Genomic DNA, 25,331 nt, shown 5'->3' on the forward strand with positions numbered 1-25,331 from the left:
GTACCAAGATCAAACACAGCCGATGGATTACGGCAGGCATTTCTGAGAGTGTGGTTCCAGGTGCCAATGGCGTTCATCAATCGTCTGATCCACTCCATGTACAGACGCTGCGCTGCTGTTATTGACACTCGTGGTGGACACACCAGATACTGATGTACATGTATAGACTGTGTACAGACTCTAAACCCTCTCGTAATGTCTTGGAATTGTGATGAATTAATCACTAATGTGTCAACATACTGTTCACATAAAATTGCTTTGATCCATTTAGTAAGGTGTTCTCTAGTAAGGTGTCGTACTGACATTTTTTTGCTGTTTAGTATATTTAGCGGGAAATTCAAAATTGCGATACTACCCTAATTTTGATGGGGAAAATTCTGAAACTTTGTAGTGATCATATGGGGTCCTCGTGGAAACATATGATTCATGGCCAGCTTAGATTACTCGAAAAAGTTGAAACATAATTTCTGGTGTAATTGAAAACAACAGCCCTAACTACACTGTAAATAATTTATCGTTGCCTTATCGTTCCTTGTGTGTTCTTTTGGTGAATGATTTAATACAAACATCACATAAGGGTTGTTTTTTTTTTTTCCTCCAGCATCAGTTTGTGATGCTACATAGCACTACAATCAGAAAATGATTTACTACAAACATCACATTTAAAAGGTTTTTTTTTTCCAGTATGAATTCTCATGTGTGTTGTACATTACTACTCTGAGGAAATGATTTACTACAAACATCACATTTAAAAGGGTTTCCCCAGTATGAATTCGCATGTGTGTTGTACATTACTACTCTGAGTAAATGATTTACAGCAGACATTTAAAAGGGTTTTTTTCCAGTATGAATTCTGACATGTCTCTTAAGATGACCACTGTTTATAAATGATTTACTACAAACATCACATTTATAAGGTTTTTGACCAGTGTGAATTCTCCTGTGTTGCTGCAGACCACTAGGATCAGAAAATGATTTACCACAGAAATCACATGTAAATGGTTTTACGCCTGTATGAGTCCTTGTGTGTTGGTGGAGACCACTAGTATCAGAAAATGTTTTACTACAAACATCACATTTATAAGGTTTATCACCTGTATGAATTCTGATATGTCTCTGTAGATGACTACTGTTAGTAAATGATTTACCACAAACATCACACATAAAGTGTTTTTCTCCACTATGAATTCTAGTATGTCTCTGAAGAAGACTATTGTGAGTAAATGATTTACCACAAACACCACATGTACAGAGATTTTGACCTGTATGAATTCTAAAATGTTTCTGTAGATCACGGCTTCTGGTGTATGACTTATAACAAACATCACATTTAAAAGAAGTTTCTCCAGTATGAATTCGTATGTGTTGCTTTAGACCGCTGCTGTCAATAAATGATTTACTACAAACATCACATGGATAAGGTTTGTCCCCAGTATGAATTCTCATGTGTCTCTGTAGATGACTACTATCAGTAAATGATTTACTACAAACATCACATTTATAAGGTCTCTCACCTGTATGACTTCTCATGTGTGTTTGGAGACAACTACTGGTAGTAAATGATTTACTGCAAACATCACATTTATAAGGTTTTGCACCGGTATGGATTCGGATGTGAACATCACACTTCTTAAACTCTTGTGAATTGTGCTTCTCTTTTTCAGTATTCTGGCTTAAACTTGTCTCTGAATTTTTACCATGTTGTAAAACAGACTCCCCATCGCTAACATGTATTTCACAGTGTTTTTCTAAATCAGATTCTAATTTAAATTCTTCATCACACAAATTACACTGATAAACAGTTTCAATATCTTCAGTTTTCTCTTCTTTAGCATGACAATATTCATCTACGTCATCAGTTTTCTCTGCTTTAACATTAAATTGAACATGACAATATCCATCTACATCATCAGTTTTCTCTTCTTTAACATGGACTTTGTAGTGACTTTCTAAATCATCAAATTGTTGAAAAATCTCATCACATATTGTACACTGATGAAATGTTATAACATCATTAGTTTCCTGTAATATATAAGAAATGAAATACGTATAAAAGCGCATATATGTAACTACATCTCGTATAAATCCATGTATAAAGACCTACCCTTAACAAAGACCTATCTGCGTAAAACACACGGTAGAATAAAAAATCGCACAGTAAATTTAGATTTGACCCCCACGCGTCAGATTAAGCCTGCTAGTCCTCGCTAAGACACTTTTGGAGCAGTTATAACATGCTATCTAGAAATACCGCTTATGACGTCACTCAGATATGACTGAAAAGCACTTATTTTGGTGCCATGCCACGCATTGACTGGTATAAAGCATTTTGATTACATTATTGATGTCGATCTCGGATTTTAAAATTCCATAACTTTGGATCTACTGTCTGAACCGTGGTAAATTATAAACGGATTTCTTCGATTATGAACAAACTACTCTACTTTGTTTATTATAAACTTACCCGTGTGTTTGAAATTACCTCCGGTTATATAAAATCCATTGTACAACTATATATCCAAGCGAATAAAAAAAAGTTCTCTCTCATAAAATTGAACTCATCACAAACTTTGACACCGAGAAATACCAAAATGGAAGCTAATTACGTCACTTATCGGGATAGATCATTTCGTATAAGGGGGTCAAACCAAGGCTTGTCTATCATAACAGTGTTTGGCTCTTTTACGACAATTCAAATTTTGTGTATGAATAAGCTATTGGTCTCAGACCCAGTAATGAGTTTGGGCGTTTACAAACATAATTATTTGGTTAGAGAGTTTGGTGGAATTATTTCTTTTGAACTGCATTTGTTTTACTGACCTTGAATCTCACCCTTGAATATTTTTAATATTTCCCGATGAACTTAAGCAGTCCTGTCAATTAACCTTAGTAATCTGCTGTAGCTGAGGTAAATGCCGATGTATATTACATTTGCCACGGCAAAATTAATAGCCGAGGCCATTGAATCATTGAATGTTGTTTTTTTTTATATAAATACCAAAAACTATTATCAAAAATTAATCATACCGCACATCGGTTTAATTATCAGCAGATAGTTCCATGTCTTTCTATTTCTCTCTGAATATTATTTCCGGTGTGCACAAACTGTTCAGAATTTTATAATCGTGCGTGATCGGTAACACAATTATTTTGTAAATTCCCGGCTTCATTTTGAAATTCACAAGGCAATGTATCCATACGATTATATACAGAGGTGAAATTATGGGGTGATAAACAATATTATATTTACGAAATGAAATGAAATGGGGTTTAACGTCCTACTGTTTTATATTTACGAGTATTCGCATAATCGGTGATATAAAAATTTAGTAGACTGACAATCGTTTCCAGTTGTCTTCAGTTGCTATTTTGTTGCCCAAACTCAAACGGTTGAAAAGGTCGTGCGCTGTTTTGATTACAACACACGTGATTGTCAAAATTTGTCAACCTGTACCCCCTTCAACATATTATGATGGTTTAGCTCATCACGTAACATGTGTAATGTTGTGATGGACACTGTCAAAAATACAAGCAAAAACATTGACTTTTCAAAAGTGAACTTTTGTTTTGGTTGGGATATTTAATTGTGCAGTGGATTTCAAACACATAGGCAAGTTTTTAATAACAATTATCCAGTAGTTTGTTCACAATCGAAGAAATCCGTTTATAATTTACCATGGTTCAGACAGTAATTAGAATATTTTGATGAAATAAAAAAATTCGGGTAGCATTTTATGTATATTTTCACAAAATATTTAAAAACAAATTTTTTCTGTCATTTGAAACTTTGACTTGAAACCCCTAGTGGAAGCCTAAACTGAGGACAAGTTTGCGTGAGGCTGGCTACATCAAGTGATATCGCTGACAACTTACCATTATGCCGTCATCACGGTTGATTGTTGATGTGTACAGGTCGGTCGTCTAGTAAACAATATTAGCCAGTTGATGTTTACAGCTGAGGTCTACAGTTACAAGTTGATTTAACTCCTCAAAACAAGGTCGGTCATCTGTTAATCACGATTAGTCGGTTGGGGTTTAACAATCGAAGTGAGATGGAATAAAGAAAACCGCCTTCCTTCGCTATCCCATGTTCATTTCCGGAACAACATTGAAATAGTTGTATATTGAATGAAGATGCGAATCTATCCCACACGAATAACTCATAATAGTCCGTTCTTTACTATAAATCCGCCTGTCTTGGGGAAGAAATCGTGAAACAAGCTTTATTTTGTAGGTTTTGAAATTAGATGACAAAAAAACAATGTTGACATTTTTTTCTGAGTAGGTCGTCATAGTATGGAATGCCAATATTTGAAGGGTAGCCATTTTGCGACAATATTCCAACTTATTTTTTATTTTCAACTTTTATAATTATCTACATACATGTATCCACTGTAATTTGGCACTGTATCAATATTGACTGGGGTCATGGCTATATTTCAGACTTTATTCCATCACTTCATGAAGATATTTCCAAGATGGTGGCCATTTTTGATGGGAAAATGGGACGATTTTGATTAAGTAGTAGTGTTTGGTGTCAATACATATGTTTTGCAGTTTGGGGGGGGGGGGGCACAGATTCCATTTCTGACATTTACAACCTTAATCCTAGGTCCAATGAGAGGAAACTGGTGGACCCAACGTGTCAAAAATAAGCGTGCCGTATTGAGTACCATGCCAATTTGGCCAACAGAAGTGAGATGGTCTCGGCACAGCACGATTAAATTTTTGTAGTGTAAATGCTAACTGGTCTGCAAACGGTATTCAGTACGGCTGCGCAAAATGAACCTTGACCTCTTTCTCCCGCAAACTTTGACCAAACTAAATCATGTTTTTAACCAGTATATAGGAGAATGTACACTTGTCTTAAACAATTGTTTATTATTTATGAAACTGTCCATTATTTATATGGAAATGAAATGAAATGGGGTTTAACGTCCTACTGTTCTGCTCCTATGCTGGGCTAATGAAGACGGGCATACGCCATACAGTGTGCTATGAGGGAAATTTTGTCCGGGCAGCGGCACTATCGCCTACTCTTATATCGAATTCCAACTGCCAAGGGATCTTTTACGTGCATTCCAATGTATACACGGGACCTCGGTTTTTCGTCTCATCCGAAGGACTAGACAGCTGTCCTTGTCAGGCCCTCAGTTTAACCAATAATAGACACTTATCTGAAAGATGAACATGTATTTTGGGATAATTTATTCTCTGAATAAATTTAATTACAGTACATGAAATTACTTTAAAACTTCATAATTATCGAAATGTCACATTAAAATTTATCTGCGAAGAGTTCCACGTTTGCCGTGCCTGACCCGGTTCCAAAACCAGTTAATGTAGAGTAGAGTAAATTAAATCGGTAAATTCTTGAAATTTATCACGGCCTGGCACCGAACGGCAACCTTATTGCGACCAAGTGTAAATGTTGCTTTTGTCGGGTTGTCAAATTTCAGAATAGTAAGAGACCGCCAAATAAGAGAACAGGGGCCTGTTTCACGATATTTTAACTAAGATAAATCCAAATTTTAGTAATTTGATTGGATAATATTAGATTGATTTTAGTGCTTAGCCAATCACAATTGAAGTATCTACTAAAATTTGGATTTTATCTTTAGTTAAGATTTCGTGAAACAGGGCCCTGAACATTAATTAATGATTCACATTAAAATTGTTAAAGTTATTTTATAGGCTTTCATGAGTGGACAGGTTTAACCACAGGGGCATGCTAAAAATGATCCGTAACTTTGACACCTTCTCAACATGCTCGTTGTTATTGAACAGAGGCATGCTATAAATGATCCGTAACTTTGACACCTTCTCAACATGCTCGTTGTTATTGAACAGAAAACCCACCCCACTTCGCTATAAGATTTCTATTAAAACTCTTCCAGATCCGAGTTAAGTAAAAACAAGTAAAACAAAATTTTGAGCCATAAAAACCAAAACAAAATAGGATCTGTGTTTTAATCAGATTGAAATACACTGTATATGATTTATTGTGGCCTTGCGCTTGCATGTGTTCTTGTGTGGCTCTTCAGGTAAGTTCTTCTGGTGAATGATTTACCACAAAAATCACATTTATATGGTTTTTCACCTGTATGAGTTCTGATATGTGCTAGTAAATTACAATTCTGAGCAAATGATTTACTACAAACATCACATTTATAATGGCTTTCTCCAGTATGAATTTTCCTGTGTTGGTGGAGACCAGTACTATCAGTAAATGATTTACTACAAACATTACATTTATAAGGTTTTTCACCTGTATGATTTCTCATGTGAATTTTTTCACAGTGTTTTTCTAAATCAGTTTCTAAATTAAATTCTTCATCACACAAATTACACTGATAAACAGTTTCAATATCTTCAGTTTTCTCTTCTTTAACATGACAATATTCATCTACATCATCAATTTTCTCTTCTTTAACACGACAATATTCATCTATATCATCAGTTTTCTCTTCTTTAATATGACAATATTCCATGCGGTAGCTATTGGTGCGTTTGGGCGTCACATGTAACTGGAAATGTTTCTTCTGTTAGGTTCTATAGTGACTTTTTTCGTAGTCATTTGCATATTTTAGTATTATGCCCCCAAAATCAAATATCCCCTACTTTTTTTGAATAGTGTATATGGATAGTACCTTTTCAGCATGTCCTTTGTTATGGAACCAACTGTATATCATTCATGCTAGAGATGGAAATTTGATGTATCCACTTGTGTTTGCGTTACTACCAGATCGGAGAAGACAAACCTACTGCCGCCTGTTTGAAAAATTGAAATCAACCTTTAATGCCAGCCACCATTCAAACAGATTTTGAACTACCTGCAATCCAAGCTGCTACTGTCGAATTTGATGTGGGTGTAAAAGGGTGTTTTTTTTTCATTTTTCGCAATGTATTTGGCGTAAAGTTCAAGCTTTAGGACTTGCAGTACAATGCAAAGAAGATGAAGAATTTCGGACTTGGATTAGGAGAGTTGCAGGCTTAGCATTACTACCAGCCCATTTGGTACAGGAAACCTGGATGTCAATAATAGAGGAAACTCCAAACATCACCAACGCCGATGAATTTAATGATTACGTTACTAATACCTGGGTCGATTACGACGCCACATTGTATTTGGGCACATTCTACACATTTACACAATCAACATAAGGCCTGGAAAAATTGTGACAAATTCGATATATGAGACAATGAACATTTTCGTTTGAATACTTACGAGAACCCTGCTCCACACGCGTATCGTTTTTCACTGGCCTAACACCCATGTAGCCGGGGGGGGGGGGGTGCGAGGGGATGTTAAACCCCATTTCTCTCTCTCTCCGATGTACAGCTTGACGTCACAGGTACACACGAATCGATGACGGTTTTGTATTCGTTTTCGTACTGACCCAACCGATCCAAGGAGAATACGAAGATCCCTTGCTCCCACAAGTCCACCCACTCTAGAAGATGTTGTTAAGAGAGAAAACAGGATTTTAAGAAAATTACAGAATATAATATATTGAACTGTACGTAAGGTCAGCGGGGTGATTGACCTCTCGTCTTAACTTATTAATTTAGCCGTATTAACACTATAGATCGTAAAGCACTCGCAAGTTGCGGTGAATAGGTATCCCAATCATTTTGACAACTGACTATATAATACTTTACTGCTTCCATGAGAGTACGATTATAACGTTCAACTTGTCCGTTACATGACGGTCTATAAGGTGTAGTGCGACCCTTATGTATTTGTAGTACTTTGCAAAAGGTGGTGAATAAATTGCTTTCGAAATTTCTCCACTGGTCCGTAAAAACTTGAAACGGACATTCAAAAACGCGAAAAGAATTCGTTCACTGTTGCCTTGGCAGTAACCGCCGTAGTTTGTGGCGGTAACCCACTTTGAAAATTGGTCAACAATCATCAAGATATACTCATTACCCGCCAGCGTAACGGCCCTAAGAAATTTAGGTGCACTCTCTCCATCGGCGAACCCGCATATCTTTTCAATTTATAACGGGCTTTTGCCGGCATATCTTTATTGATATTACACGTACCAGAAGACGCGACATAGGCACGGACATACTCCGTCATGCCATACCAATAAAACTGTTGTTTGATACGAATACCCTGGTGACCTGACGACGGAATATTGTGACATAGTCGACAAATTTCAATCTTTAATTCTTCCGGTACAACCAACCGATTATTTGAAAAATTACTAGGTCGTTTTACGCGAAGAACACCATTATCCAAAAGAAATAAATTACGATTAATCCAGTAATGTTTTACCGCTGGATTTTTTAAGGTTAAATCGTTTTCTTCTGGTTCGATTCCCGAATTCAGCCAAGTCAGAATAATCTCTAAGTCTAGATCATTAAATAGTCACTTAGGGAAATCCCCTCGACTACTACGTTATTATTCTCCACTTCATCAATAGTTACAGCGTTTATCCGGGGGTCGTTCGGGTACCCTGTAACCATTATACTAACGGGGTCATATTCGCTTTCATTTTTGTCTAACAATAAATTGCTTTTTATACGGGACTTGTAGGGTAACGGTAATAAAATAAAACCAAGTACGAACAATCCAAACCATAATGCGTTTCAGCCCCAGTTCTAGCAAGTGACTCGAGGAACGAGGCTAGACATATTGCACCAAACCAAACGGCGTATGTAGACTGGAATAACCAGGCGCTAGAAATTTGCATTCGATTGAGACTGCGGGCTTATTTCGCGGAACATACCTGATTTGAAATTAGAATTAAAAACGGAAACCATTGAATGTATATCAGTTTATATACATTCATATTACAGTAAATAAAATAAAACCAAGTACGAACAATCCAAACCATTAGACAAAATTCAAAGTTCTAAAAAAACGGTATAGGCAAAATAGTGCAATAAGGCAAAATAGTGCAATAAGGCAAAATAGTGTAATCAGCATATGGACTGTTCACCGTGTACAAAATACACGACAAACAGTGGTAACAGGTGTCCGGAAGAGTAAACTTACCCTGCCTGGCGCCACACCCGCCATAGCTGCATCGTCGACATTTGTACAGAATTCTATCCAATTCCTATGAGCTCTTTGACAATAGCAACAGCCGCCACACACTAGATCTGTTAATTGGACGCCTATATTAAAATCGTTGCATGGTTTATCCCTTAATTTCATGCAGCTTAAAGCATCTGGGTTGATAGATAAGATAAGATAAGATGTTTATTGCATCAAAACGTCCATGAAGGGCAGCATGCATACATATACACTTAGACATAGTCATCTACATTCAATAATACATATTACATAGACAACTCAATACATTCATACAAACAATATACTACATGTGCAACTGTACAATCTACAAGATAAACCTGCGGACAAGACAGAAAATAGACATTGCACCAAATAAACAAATATTAAATCAAGTGAATGGAAAGGGAATGTAAATTCGCTTGACGGTGTACGATCGTCAAGAAATATTGACCTAATTGCTCTACCCAGCGGGCGAGTTGTCGAAATTGTCTCGTCAACCGTACAATTGCCAAAAGTTCTTGTCTTTTTGTACAGTAACGACACTGCTCAGGCGGAAGGGAAAAACTGCTATAAGCGATAATTCTTTCTTGGCCGTTTTGTATCTGTGATAATTCGTTAGCCACAACATTGATGCTGGCATCACAGTCTATAATGGAGGTATCATTTTCCGTAGGCAACGCTAGTAAAGGAGTTGCCACAATCAAATGTAGGGCTGATATCTATATATTCTGATAAATGTATATAATCAAGTAGCCGAGACCTGTCTGATATAGACTAAATTGGTTGACAAGTGTGTAAAACTATACAAAAATAAACATTGAACATTTTAATTAAATAACACCTATACTTTATTTATTTTTTTTTTTTAAAGCGATAATTTCATATTTTCTAAGAAAGTCAAAACATAATTATTTCAATGTATTTTGCTCAATAGGTTGTCAACTAACTATTATACGATCATAGGTATTATTCTCCCACTTAAAGATCATTTGACCCCGGAAATAATAACACAATTACCTCCCTTGTTTTTCTATTCCCCCCCCATGGAATAGCTATCTTCAAACGTTGGCATTTGAAGTTGAAAATGATATTTTTGCCAATTTCTCAACTGACAATAGTGAATTATAGGATTAATAGGATTATTCTTTAACAAGGTAGGACTGTTAATAGATACCATCTATTTTAAGGCTTTATTTTAATAAATTTTAAAAATATAACTTAAAAATATGAAATTGCAACTATAAAATAATACACTGTTATTTACGTCAATACTTACAAGCACATGTTATGTACATTTATATCTTAAAAATAAAATAGATTGTTCTGTATAAACGGTTAATCACAAGGGTTCCTACTATACACAGATCTAAGTACATGTATCTATCAATCGGGAATCGGTATGGAGGAAGTCTTAAAAAGACATTTCCATTTATTTATGTATAATTCCGGAGATATCCCAATCTCCAATTTAGCATGATCAAACTCAATCTGTTGTTTATCACCCCTATATCTTTGATAAAGGTTCTGTGATAGTTTGCAAAGCCCAAGAAGGATTTGACTTCTTTAGTACCAGTGGGAACCATCAATTTTTCGACGGTTTTGGTTAAATTATTACCTGCTTTTAGACCATTTTGACTGACCATTCGACCCAGGAATTCGACTTCCTGCTGAAACAATTCGCATTTTTTAGGCTTCAATTCCATGCCATATTGCCGGAATCGATCAAATACCAATCTTAGGTTTGTTAAATGGTCATCTACATTTTTACCCATGACCATCGTATCGTCCAAAAAAGCCAAGACAATTTTCCAACCGAGACCATTAAGAACTAAACGAATACCCTGACATGTGGACTGCTACTGTGTAAATTTATCAACAACGTGCTAATGAATTGTATTCGGAAATGCGAACACACGCTCACAAATGCCACCCTTTACACTTAGATTGCTAAAAACAATTGGATAAAGGAACTAAAAGGAACAATTAACTTTTATTTTGAATATCCTAATTATCTCGGAAGAATAATTTAAATAAATGTAACAATAAATTTAAAAGTTTATCCGTACTACCAATATTGTATTTTCAGCAAACTTGGCTACTGAGTAATGTCTAAAAAGGTAATCCAATTACCGTAATTAATTTCTGTGTCATGTAGTTTTTCCATAGTTAAAAAAACAGGCTGATTAGCAGACGGTAATAATAATAATAATAATAAATTCTTTATTTTCAAAAGGGTGAAAAATTAGGCTTTGCAGCCTGTTTACAATTCTGTCTTTAAATGACAATAGACAAAACAAACATACACATATATTATACATACAAGGAAACTGAATAATGAAAATGTATTCTTTGCATTCCAAATAACATCAAATGCAGAAAACGATAATGGTTTAAATCTATTGTGTGTGAAATAGCTTTATTAAACGTCCGCTTCCACCGAAGTGATATCGCAGACAAGTCAAATCTATTTATATACCAGCGTAGAAATACGGGATCTTTGTTGTGTGGTTTGGTTAGCTTTGGTCTGTTATAGTTCCGTAGTTCCGGCTGTTGAAACTGGGCCCCGTTCAATAGTAGCGTATGTGTTACGGTCAACAGCAAAATTACTACACATCATGATCCCTGCCAATATTAATACAGTATCAAATGAGTTATTCGGGTGGGATAGATTCGCGTCTTATTTCAATATACAACCATCTCCATTTTGTTCCGGAAATGAACTTGGGATAGGGAAGAAAGGCGGTTTTCTTTATGCAATCTCACTTCTCTTCTGTGAATGTTGACATTGTAAACTTCACCACTGGCTAATATTGTTTACCAGACGACTGACGCTCTTTTCAGGAGTTAAATGAACTTGTATCCGTAGAGCTCAGCTGTAAACATCATCAATTGAAGGTCATAACAGCATAATGGTAAGATGTCGCCCATATCACTTGTGTATTTCACTTTCGCACCCACACTAGTTCCACCGAACACAAATTGGCGACCTATTCGACCGATCCATCTGGCAACCTGTTCGTTGGCAACCTATTCAGAATTTTGCCAACAACAGTCGTCCAAACTCATCTATTTTTATCAACCAATAAAATCCAACTTTACGTCTATCAAATGAAAGTAGAAAATATTATTTTTTATCCATTCCTTTAGCTCAGAATAGAGTTGTAATTTCGCATTATCTTACAAAATTGTGGACATCCAACTAAATATTTTCCGAAAGGTAATTAAATAGGGTTTCCAAATATTATTAGTAAAAGGTGGCACAGTCATATTTATAGTGTGCCAAGTTTCCGTATATGTTAATAAGTCACGTGATATCCTACATTTGCATATGCATGTTGATGCTGTGCGAAAGCTGCTATGTAGAAAGCGTGAAGGACAAATGGGATGTGGCAGAGCGCAAATGTAAAATGTAATGAAAGAAATGTAAAATGTAGACACGTCAAAAAAAGCATTTTCCCACAAAACATTTAACACTTAACATTTGACGTTTTACAGTTAACTCTTGCATTAGAGGTATTTTGACTTTATCATTATCGGTATTAGGACTTTGTATATTGTACCTTTTACATATAATCAATGGAAACGACATTGTCGCAGAGCATTTAATATTGGCTGCGATACCCTTCCATATTTATAAGCAGTCTCAACAATCGCCAATCAATTAAATAAAACAAAAGACAACTATCGGCCTCACATAAAATAGAAAAAAACAATGGTTACAAATATATCACATAAATGTTCAACAGTCTTTTGATTATTCATCCGAGTCTGAAACGTCGCCAGACTGAGCCCGAAAAGTCGACAAGTAAGTCTGAACAGCACCATTTGTATTTTTGTGCTTGTGTTAAGTTGGTTAAGTTTATGGGGTTATCAAAATTACTGGTAAATATGCTAATTGCTTGGATCATCTTCATTTGCCATTCGATCTATTTTTACAAAGGCAACTTTCTGGATCTACTCTGTATGAATTTACAAGATTATTAAAGTTACCATTTAACGGTTTTCAACTAAACTACAGCGTGATATGTTGTTATTTCTAATGTATTTTGATATTTCTGTACGATTTCCATGTAACTCTACTTTTCATATGGCCGAGTTTCCTCCTGGATGAGTTAACAAGCTTAGTCACTATGATTGTGTGGACAAATCAACCAATGCCGTGTTAATGACTAAACTAATGTGTTTTGATATTTGAGGACGACTTAACTAGACTTGTCAATATTTCTGTCTATGACAAACCTCAAATTTTAGCACCGAGAAGTAAATTAAAGTAGCCAAGTCCCTAATTCATTATCATCTAAAGTCTTCAACATTGCAAACCCAAATTATTTGTCAATTTAAATCAACATTGATGTTGTGATCTTAACGGGAAAAGATGGGTTTCTGATATGCAATATTTAAACATTTTACCAATGGTACACAAGTCGTTTACCATAATGCGTTTCAGCGCTATTTGTAACGAGGGACTCGAAGAAGGACATATTCCACAAGTCATGTCAAACGGTGACGTCATATTCTTATCTGAAGAGCATGCGCAATAAATACTATCAGTGTAGACTGGAATAACCACACACTAGAGGTTGCCATTCGATTGAGACTTCTGGCGTGTTTCGCCAAACATTACTGACCAGAAATTAGAGTAAAAACAAACGATTGAATGTTAATCAGTTTATATATATTCATTGCGACTCTTTTGTGTCAATTTCTAGGTCACGAACATTAGCGATTTTAGCTCCTTTTAGTGTATAATAACACATATCTTTGATACTGCTAGCATTTTTTGTGATACCGCCACATATTGCTGTTATAACTTTTATATATTACTGGACACTAATGATGTTATAACTTTTATATATTACAGGAAACTTTTATATATTACTGGACACTAATGATGTTATAACTTTTATATATTACAGGAAACTGATGATGTTATAACTTTTATATATTACAGGAAACTAATGATGATATAACTTTTATATATTACAGGAAACTAATGATGTAATAACATTTATATATTACAGGAAACTAATGATGTTATAACTTTTATATATTACAGGAAACTAATGATGTTATAACTTTTATATATTACAGGAAACTGATGATGTTATAACTGTCCATCAATGTGTTGTTTGTGACGAGATTTATAAAGAATATGATGATATAGAAAAACATTCCAAAGTACATATTAAAGAAGAGAAAGTGGATGATGTAGATGAATATTGTCATGTTAAAGAAGAGAAAACAGATGATGTTGATGAATATTGTCATGTTAAAGAAGAAAAAACTGATGATGTAGTTGAATATTATGATGTTCATTTTGAAGAAGAGAAAACTGATGATGTAGATGAATATTGTCATGTTCAAGAAGAGAAAACTGAGATACAAAGCCGAGATGGATCTAAGAAATGTCACATTTGTGGTAAATGCTTTGTTAAAAGTTATTGCTTGCAAATTCATATGAGAATTCATACTGGCGAGAGAACTTGTAAATGTGATGTTTGTGGTAAATCATTTATTCATAGTAATGGTCTACAGCAGCACATGAAAACTCATTCTAAAGAAAACTCTTGTAGTAAATCATCCGTAAAAGAGTGTCAGCTTCAACATTCTGAAGAAACCTCTTGTAGTAAATTATACATAGAAGAGTGTCAGCTTCAACATTCTGAAGAAACGTCTTGTAATAAATCATACGTAGAAGAGTGTCAACTTCAACTTTCTGTAGACAAATCATATCAATGTGAAGTCTGTAGTAAATCATTCACCAGGAACGGTAATCTAAAGACACACATGAAAATTCATACTGGTGACAAGCCATATAAATGTGATGTTTGTAGTAAATCATTTATAAGGAATACTTATCTACAGTCACACATGAGAACACATACAGGAATAAAAGACTTTAATTGTGATGATTGTGGTAAATCATTTGCTCAAAATTCTACTTTACAGAACCACAGGAGAATTCATACCGGTGTAAAACCATATAAATGTGATGTTTGTAGTAAATCATTCACCACTAAAACTAGTCTACACTCACATATTAGACTTCATACCGGAGAAACACCCTATAAATGTGATATTTGTGGTAAATTATTTGGACAAAAACGTCACCTTCAAAGACATATGTTGATTCATACTGAAGAAATATCATATAAATGTGAGGTTTGTTGTAAATCATTCACCATGCATAGCTCTCTGCGATATCACATGAAAATGCATACTGATGAAAAAACCCATGTGTGTCATTTTTGTGGTAAATCATTTATTACAAACAGTAGACTACAGTCACACATGACTATTCACACCGGAGTAAGGCCATGTAAATGTGATGTTTGTGGTAAATCATTTATTTCCAACAGTAGACTACAGTTACACATGCGAAGTCATACTGGCGAAAAACCTTATAGATGTGATGTTTGCAGTAAATCATTTTCTAACCCCAGTCATCTAAAGACACATCTCAGAATTCACACTGGATTAAAACCTTATAAATGTGATGTTTGTGGTAAATCATTTAGAGAGAAGGGTCATTTTCGTGAGCACATGAGAATTCATACTGGCGAGGTTCATACTAGAAATAAACCTTTCAAATGTGATGTTTGTAATAAATCATTTATCAGAAGTAGTTATAAGGCGAGGCATATGACCCTTCATACCGGTGAAAAACCCTATAAATGCGATGTTTGTAATAAATCATTCACTCGGGGTAGTTATAAGAAGATACACATGACGCTTCATACTGGATTAAAGCCATATAAATGTGATGTTTGTGATAAATCATTTACTACGCAATGTGGTCTACAGAAACACATGAGAAGAATGAAAGGGAAAAACCATAATAAATCATTTACAGTGAAGCTAGAACTATTGTCTTCAGCCACACCAGAAATCACATGAGAAGAATGAAAGGGAAAAACCATAATAAATCATTTACAGTGAAGCTAGAACTATTGTCTTCAGCCACACCAGAAATCACATGAGAAGAATGAAAGGGAAAAACCATAGTAAATCAATTACAGTCACACCAGAAATCACATTGTAAATAGTAAAATAAAACCTGTAGAATATCAATGTAGTTACAGTTCGACTCATTTGTGGTATAAGATTCACATTGGCGTGCACGTAAAAGATGCCTTGACAGTTGGAATTCGGTATAAGAGTAGGCTGTAGTGCCGCTGCCTGGGCAAAATTTCCCTCATAGCACACTGTCTTTATTAGCCCAGTTCGAAACAGAACAGTAGGACGTTAAACCCCTTTTAATTTTAGTATAAGATTATGGTACGGGGATCACGTGGCTAAGTGGGTAAGACGCTAGCTCGCTAGCCTGGAGGTCGGGTGTTCTATCCCTGCATTGGCCGAGAAAGTCCATCCAGATTTTCCGGCGTGGTTCTCCCATGTCAGTGATGCAGGGCGGAGGGGCTGACAAGGAAAGCTGTCTAGTCGTTCGGATGGGACGGAAAACCGAGGTCCCGTGTACACATTGGCGTGCACGTAAAAGATCCCTTGGCAGTTGGAATTCGATATAAGAGTAGGCCGTAGTGCCGCTGTCCGGGGAAAATTTCCCTCATAGCACACTGTATAGCGTATGCCCGTCTTCATTAGCCCAGGTTAGGAGCAGAACAGTAGGACGTTAAACTCCATTTCATTTCATTTCAAGATTATGGTACAAATAGTTGTTCGGATAATGTGGAGTTGCTAAGTGGCTAAAATGCTGGCTCGCTAGCCACGGTAGGTAAGATGCTGGCTTGCTAGCCACGGTGGATAAGATGCTGCCTCACTAGCCACGGTGGCTAAGTGGGTAAGATGATGGCTCGCTAGCCAGGGGCTAAGTGGGTAAGACGCTGGCTCGCTAGCCTGGAGGTCGCGTGTTCAATCCCTGCATTGGTCGAGAAAGTTTGTATGGATTCCCATACAGTCTGTCATTGAGTCAACTCCCATGGTTCAGATTCCCCGGTTGTACGTGACAAGGAGTAGGGTCGCCTGTCCAACTTCGTGGGTTTTCTCTGAGTCCTCCAGTTTCCTCCCACTGATAAAGACCCCTACTCACAAGACAATTATTGAAATAAAATTGAACCATGTGTTAGTCCCGAAATGACCTAGTTTATGTCAAGTGGACTTAAACCCCATCTCTCTCTCTCATAACATTTATATATGACAGGAAACTAATGATGTTATAACTTTTATATATTACAGGAAGCTAATGATGTTATAACTTTTATATATCACAATAAACTAATGATGTTATAACATTTATATATTACAGGGAACTAATGATGTTATAACTTTTATATATTACAGGAAGCTAATGATGTTATAACTTTTATATATTACAGGATACTAATGATGTTATAACTTTTATATATTACAGGAAGCTAATGATGTTATAACTTTTATATATTACAGGCAGCTAATGATATTATAACATTTATATATTACAGGATACTAATGATGTTATAACTTTTATATATTACAGGAGACTAATGATGTTATAACTTTTATATATTACAGGAAACTAACGATGTTATAACTTTTATATATTACAGGAAACTAAGGATGTTATAACTTTTATATATTACAGGAAATTAATGATGTTATAACTTTTATATATTACAGGAGACTAATGATGTTATAACTTTTATATATTATAGGAAACTAATGATGTTATAACTTTTATATAGTACAGCAAACTAATGATGTTATAACTTTTATACATTACAGGAAACTAATGATGTTATAACTTTTATATATTATAGGAAACTAATGATGTTATAACTTTTATATATTACAGGAAACTGTAGTCGGTATGCTTTTATTCTATCGTATTACGACATCACATAATTTTGTAGGCATATAACGAGGTGCACATATTTTTTTATTATGTACGAATATGAATATTTTGTTGACACATGATTTTTGTGTGTGGTCTAAAACTGCCTGCTTAAATGTTGATAAGAGTTATTTCCCTTTATTTTTGGTAAAAATATCTGACAAGAAAAATTTGAAATCCCATCACTGGTCTACCTTACTCAGAAAATAGACATTGGTTGCTAGGCTATAATGATGTTATAACTTTTATATATTACAGGATATTGATGATGTTATAACCTTTATATATTACAGGATATTGATGATGTTATAACCTTTATATATTACAGGATATTGATGATGTTATAACCTTAATATATTACAGGATATTGATGATGTTATAACCTTTATATATTACAGGAAACTAATGATGTTATAACTTTTATATATTACAGGATATTGATGATGTTATAACCTTAATATATTGCAGGATACTGATGATGTTATAACTTTTATATATTACAGGAAACTAATGGTGTTATAACTTGCCATCAATGTGTCGTATGTGATGAGATTTTTTCACATTATGATGATTTAGAAAAACATTCCAAAATACATGTTAAAGAAGAGAAAACTGATAATGTAGATGAATATTGCCTTGTCAAAGAAGAGAAAACTGGTGATGCAGACGAATATTGTCATGTTAAAGAAGAGAAAACTGATGATATTGATGAATATTGTCATTTTGAAGAAGAGAAAACTGATGATATTGATGAATATTGTCATGTTAAAGAAGAGAAAACTGATGATGTAGATGAATATTGTCATGTTAAAGAAGAGAAAACTGATGATATTGAAACTGTTTATCAGTGTAATTTGTGTGATGAAGAATTTAATGTAGAAAGTGATTTAGAGAAACACTATGAAATACATGTTAGTCAACAGGGGCAATCAGGAGAACAACCTTATAAATGTAATGTTTGTAGTAAATCATTTACTGAGAATATAAGAAATCCAAATAAGAATTCATTTAGAATACCAAAATGCGAATCATAACACATTGTGTTGTAAGGTGGACACTGCATGCTTTCTTTTAACGTTGGGTTATTTGAGACGCCAGGTAGTCTGAACATCTAAAGATAACACATGTCGAAATATGTGAAATTTTATCCTTTGATCTGTTATATCACTGGCAATCCTGTTATAGTGAAACCAACATGCATGCAAATGACTATACAGTGTATAGTTGAATGTTTTGTTATGAGCATCGCTCGATTGTAAGCAATGTAAGTTTAGTGAAATTGGTGTCGAGAATTGGTGTGGACACTATTCATATTAAAATTGCATTGACATCGTATAAATAAAATATTCGGAAAATAAGCCAAGGCGTATGCAAAAGAAGGAGTTGGACACTATTCATGATAAAATTGCATTGGCATGTTGTTTTTTGTATTAATGTATAAATAAAATATTAAAAATTCATGTTATATCGGTTTTTTAATTTGTGGGATGAAACGACCCGATATAAGTGGGATGAAAGGACCCGTGTAAATTTGGGATGAAACAGCCAGGATGAAACAGCCCGAGATGAACCGGTAGTGGGATGAAACGACCTGCTCCCTGCAAAATGTAGCTGAGTTCGAGTAAAGTCGAGTCCTCACGCTAACTCGTCATCAGTTTAGTCGTCAACAAGGTACTAATGTCCATAAGGTATTAGTGCCTACTTATAATTTTGTAAATAATTTTGTAGAGGAGATAATCCCTGAATGCTGTATTTTGATGTAACTCTTTCAGTATACTTAATATTTAAAATAAAAAGAAGTAGAAAATTTGAATGAATTCAGTTGAAAATAACCTACTCAACCCACAAAAGAAAATATTTACAAAATATGATAAAACTTAAGCAGATGTTGACATAAGAAATGGTTCCACTACTGATGTCTTCCGTCTTGCTCCAGCCACAGTAGTGGATCATTCTTATTTCCATGCAAAATATGATATGTGTTGAAAAATTTGCAACTGAACCTAGTTTTACTTGCTCAAAGAGTCGAATAGTGTATCAATTGCAGCAGTAGATAAGAATTATCACGGCCAGTTTTCCCTTGTTGTCTTTTTGCCTCTTTTTTGGTCTCAGTTGAGGTGTGGTTTCGTGACATTGTTACATGTAATTGCAACTTCCGTCTAGATCTAATTGTCCTTGATGTAGATACCGGTGCTGTTGATTTTGAAGGTTGTGTTGTATTGGTAGCTTCTGGCATAGTTGGTACAGTAGGTGGTGGGGGTTGTCAATACCAGGTCATGAGTCTAATGATTCCACCTGGAAGGTCAGACACAAAAACGGTTAATCTGTTCCGGTTTTAACAGACATCAAATAGACTGCTTTCAATATACCTGTAAAACCAAAATACTAGTAAATAAATAAGGTTTTCCAGAATTCATATAAAAAGAAAAGAAATGGGGTTTAACTTCCTACTGTTCTGCTTCAAACTGGGCTAATGAAGACGGGCATACGCCATACAGTGTGCTATGAGGGAAATTTTGCCTGGGCAGCGGCACTACTGTCTACTCTTATGTAGAATTCCAACTGTCAAGGGATCTTTTATGTGCATGCCAATTTGTACACGGGACCGTGGTTTTTCGTCTCATCCGATCGTCTAGACAACTGTCCTTGTCAGGCCTTCCGTCCTGCACCTCTGACAAGGGGAACCACTGCAGAGATCGAACACCCGATATCCAGGCTAGCGAGCCAGTCTCTTATCCACTTGGCCACCATGACATCTTTTATATATTACAGGAAACTAATGATGTTGTAACTTTTATATATTACAGGAAACTAATGATGTAAATGTTTATCAGTGCAATTTGTGTGATGTAGAATTTAAATTAGAATCTGATTTAGAGAAACACTGTGAAATACATGTTAAAGAAGAGAATTCTGTTTTACAACATGATAAATGTAACATTTGTAATATTTCGTTTAATAAGAATAGTTGTCTAAAAATACACAGGAGAATTCATACAGGTGAAAAACCTTATAAATGTGATGTTTGTAGTAAATCATTTACTCAGAGTAGTACTCTACAAGCACACATGAAAACTCATAAATGTGATGTTTGTAGTAAATCATTTACTGATAGTAGTACTCTACAGAACCACACCAGAACTCATACAGGTGAAAACCATATAAATGTGATGTTTGTAGTAAATCATTTACTGAGAATGGTAATCTACAGAGACACATTAGAACTTATACTGTAGAAAAATGTTGTTAATGTGAAGATTGTGACAAATCATTTACTCTGATTAGTAATCTACAAAGACACGTTAGAACTCCTAATAGTAAATAGTAAAATAAAATCGTGAAGTTTGAACTTTCAAACATTTTAAGATTATGTAGAAATTAATATGGTGTGAGATTTAATGATAAATGCTGTAATCACCTGTGTATAAAATATATCACCCAGTCAGAGTATAAGATTATAAGATACATACTATGTAAGATATACTATTCAAAAAAAGTAGGGGATATTTGATTTTTAAGTGTTATTAAAGTCACCTAATGAAACTGACGAAGAAAGAAATGACAAAATGAAATGAAGTTCACATTCATCGATTTATTCCAAATGATCGTTAGACTAAGTAAGGCACAGACTGACCATTATAAGGGTAAAATGATACCCGGGGTCAAACAGCAAAGTTACCACAGCATCACAACCAAGTCAGTAACGGGTAAATCCTCCTCTGTTTGCCAAACAAGCAATGATCCGACGTGGCATACTCCTAATGAGACGTCTAAGGTCATTTTGGTCCAGATTGTCCCATTCCTGTTGCAACGCAGCAGCAAGTTCTTGAACATTGGCAGGACGTTGTTGACGTTGACGTAACCTCTGTCCAAGCATGTCCCAGACATGCTCGATGAGGGAGAGGTCGGGACTCAGTGCTGGCCAAGGTAATGTGGTGATGTTCTGTTGTTGGAGGTAACCTGTAACGATCCTGGCCCTGTGACATCTTGCGTTGCCATCCTGGAAGATGAAACGGCGGCCATGACGTCGTGCAAACGGCACAACATGGACTGCCAAGATGTTGCCCCGGTAGTACTGGCCTGTAACACGCCCTGCAACAACATGTAAAGCCGTTCTTCCAGCAACAGTGATGCCTCCCCACACCATAACAGAACCACCCCCAAATCGATCATGTCTGATGACGTTAACGTCTTGGAAGCGCTCGTTTCGACGACGCCACACCCTCCTACGTCTGTCCAAAAAATCAACAGTGAACCTTGACTCATCTGAAAACATCACATTGCTCCAGCGTCGATTATCCCAGTGTAGACGACCCCTACACCAACGACGTCTTGCCTGAATGTGATGATCTCTCAAACAAGGGATCACGCGAGGACGTCAGGCGCGAAGGTGACCCCTATGCAGTCGATTACGAATCGTCTGGCCACTCACTCTCACACCAGTGTCTGTTTGAAGACGAGCGCTGATCTGATTTGCTGTGATGACACGATTTCTCAAGGCCAAGGTACGGATAAATCGATCCTGGGCTTGAGTTGTCGCCCTTGGTCGACCTGAGCGTGGTCTGTCCTGTACAGATTGTGTATCACGGTATCTGGACCATAGCCTGCTTATGACAGACTGAGAAACATTCATCGTCCGCGCCACAACCGCCTGTGTTGTGCCGATCTGTAGCATGCCAAGGGCACGTAACCTTTCATTTTGGGTAAGCCGACGCATATCAAAATTTGTTTTCTGGTCACTAAAACAATTAAACTGATGTTTCCACCCTGGAATTCAATGCCACAATGACTGTAACATTCAAAGTCAGAGTCGTGCAAATCTTGGGTTGGACCCCCATGATGATCCCAAGCATCACCTGCATTCCATGCGGTAGCTATTGGTGCGTTTGGGCGTCACATGTAACTGGAAATGTTTCTTCTGTTAGGTTCTATAGTGACTTTTTTCGTAGTCATTTGCATATTTTAGTATTATGCCCCCAAAATCAAATATCCCCTACTTTTTTTGAATAGTATATAAATAAATGCTTGTATAAGTTATTTTGTATTCATTCATTGACTTGAGAGATTTCATGTCCGTTAAAACAGGTGTCAATAAAGTGAGTTAATATGCAAGCTGCATAAAGATAAAATAATGGTCAGAAACTCGATCGTGGATCGTGGATGTGGCTCTATTAATATCTACATGGCTTATCCATATTACATATCAAACCATCCCGGGGAGACTGGAAACAATCCCTGGTCAGATTGCCCCCTCCCCCCCCCCCAAAAAAAAACCCACTGAATTTTTTTATTTACATATTATGCCCACAATATGTCGAGGTGTCAATCATCCATCAGTCATCACCTTGTTGTCCTGGGTAATCTTTTCTTGATTGGTTGCTGTTGATGGCCTTCCATCATCTAGGCTCTCACAACCATGTTTAAATTCCACAGGCATCATCCCCTGAAATGATGACCAAATCGGCATGTATCTGTGTTTGGGTTAGTCCTTTCAGCTGCAGGTACTTGATGACTGTCATATAGCCAGTTTTATACATTTCTGGTGAATTTGGCCTGCACATAAAAGATTCCTTTACAGATGGCGGCGCATGTCATCTGCGAGAGATGGAGGGACAGATCTTACTGTGTGTCACCCGCCCAAAACGTTTACAGTCCACAGATACGGGACCATCGAGAGTAAATTTTGAAAATTTAATTGCCACCAACGTGTTTTCCTGCTAATCTAGACCATGAATACAGCAACTTCAATGTTGTTCAATATAGCCTACTTTAGGTGGCTGACCTGAATCCCAAACAATCAATCAATCAATCATCATGGGATATCGGGCCTCGCCCTATCCGAGACAATTCTGAAAATTTAACTGGAGTAAATCTATTTTTCTGCTATTCCAGCCAATGAGTTAGGCATCTTCAAAGTTTCCAATTGTTTTGCAACCGAAATCCAACTCTATGCTGACCCGAATTTCAATCATCCAATCAGACTGTTGCAGCTGCGTTCACAAATAATAAACGTTGCACGAAAAATGTCGCTCAAATGTCTCTAGTCAGTTCAGTACAAATTCCTTGTATTCAACTAAAAGAAAAGTAAAATTGGTATTTTGTTAGATTTCGTGCACTTTATTTGCCAACTAGATGAAAAGTCAGACTTTATTATTATTATTATTATTACAGCATATTTATAGTGCACCCTTTCATATAACATGTTCAGGGGCACTTTACAAAGTGACAAAGTAAATCATACATAAACAACAAGATTATGGACATAATTAAATAAATGTGTTTTAAGTTGTTTTTTAAAAGAATATAGAGATGTACAACATCTTAAACTAAATGGTAGATTATTCCACAAAACAGGTGCTTGATAACTAAAAGAGCGCTGACCATAAGAGACTAGTTGAACAATTTTGGGCTTTAAAAGTAGTTTATCTGATGTACGTAATGTTCGGACAGATGTATAATGTTCTAAAAGATCTGAGAGGGAAACAGGAGATAAATTATTTAAACATTTAAAAGTAAGTAATAAAATCTTAAAATCAATTCGATATTTAACAGATAACCAGTGTAAATTATATAAAACATGAGTTATGTGGTCACATTTCTTAGCTGCAGTATTCTGTACTTTTTGTAATTTATCTATAAGCTTTAAAGGTAAACCAACTAAAAGTGAATTAAAGTTATCTAATCGAGAAGTGACCAGAGAATTAACAAGTGACTTAGTGGCCTCTACAGTTACACATTTACGTATTTTACCTATATTTCTGATATTAAAATAGCACAATTTACAAATATTATTTAATTGAGCTCCCATAAGCATAAAACTATCAAAGATTGCGCCAATATTACGAGTAGAATAAGATGAAAATATATCACAATTACCAATTACAACAGGGGGGTTATCATGTGCAAATTTACTCAATTGATGCCTGGAGCCTAATAACAAATATTCGGTTTTATCATCATTCAATTTTAGAAAGTTCGTTGACATCCATTTTCTAATTTCACTAATACACTTCTCAAGTTGCAATTTTGATAAATTGAAAGAAGATGGACAATTAGGTGTAAATGAAATATATAATTGAGTATCATCGGCATACAAATGAAAGCTGAGACCATATTTTCTGACAATATCACCTAATGGTGACCTATAGAGGGTAAATAAAATCGGACCAAGAACAGAACCTTGGGGAATCCCAGATGACAAAACAGATTCAGACCACGATTTGCAATTAACTAAAATACACTGTTTTCGACCCACAAGATAGCTTTCTAAAAGATTTAATGCAGAGCCACAAATACTGAATTTAAATTGAAGTCTACGTAGAAGAATGGAAGGGTCTACCGTGTCGAAAGCAGCAGATAAATCTGATAAAATTAAAAATGTACATTTTCTATTATCAATTTCCATTAAAATATCATTTGAAACCCAGGTTAAAGCTGTTTCAGTACTGTGAAATTGTTTATAAGCACTTTGAAATG

At 35.6% G+C, this 25,331-nt stretch overlaps 2 protein-coding genes across 2 annotated transcripts; one reads left to right on the forward strand and one right to left on the reverse strand.

Moving 5' to 3' along the window:
* Positions 1-584: 584 nt before the first annotated feature.
* Positions 585-4,088, reverse strand: LOC126818207 (zinc finger protein 234). The gene is made up of 2 exons (XM_050545478.1): positions 3,874-4,088; positions 585-2,022 (listed from the first exon to the last, which is right to left on the reverse strand). Exons 1-2 carry the CDS (start codon positions 3,874-3,876, stop codon positions 826-828), a joined length of 1,200 nt encoding a protein of 399 aa, XP_050401435.1. The 5' UTR covers positions 3,877-4,088; the 3' UTR covers positions 585-825.
* Positions 4,089-11,746: 7,658 nt separating this feature from the next.
* LOC126817275 (zinc finger protein ZFP2) lies at positions 11,747-16,440 on the forward strand. Its single transcript, XM_050544105.2, has 2 exons — positions 11,747-11,940; positions 14,120-16,440. The coding sequence occupies exons 1-2, from the start codon at positions 11,938-11,940 to the stop codon at positions 15,923-15,925; spliced, it is 1,809 nt and encodes a 602-aa protein (XP_050400062.1). The 5' UTR covers positions 11,747-11,937; the 3' UTR covers positions 15,926-16,440.
* Positions 16,441-25,331: the final 8,891 nt, after the last annotated feature.

The sequence above is a fragment of the Patella vulgata genome, chromosome 1 (assembly GCF_932274485.2).
Source record: "Patella vulgata chromosome 1, xgPatVulg1.2, whole genome shotgun sequence".
Taxonomy (NCBI): domain Eukaryota; kingdom Metazoa; phylum Mollusca; class Gastropoda; family Patellidae; genus Patella; species Patella vulgata.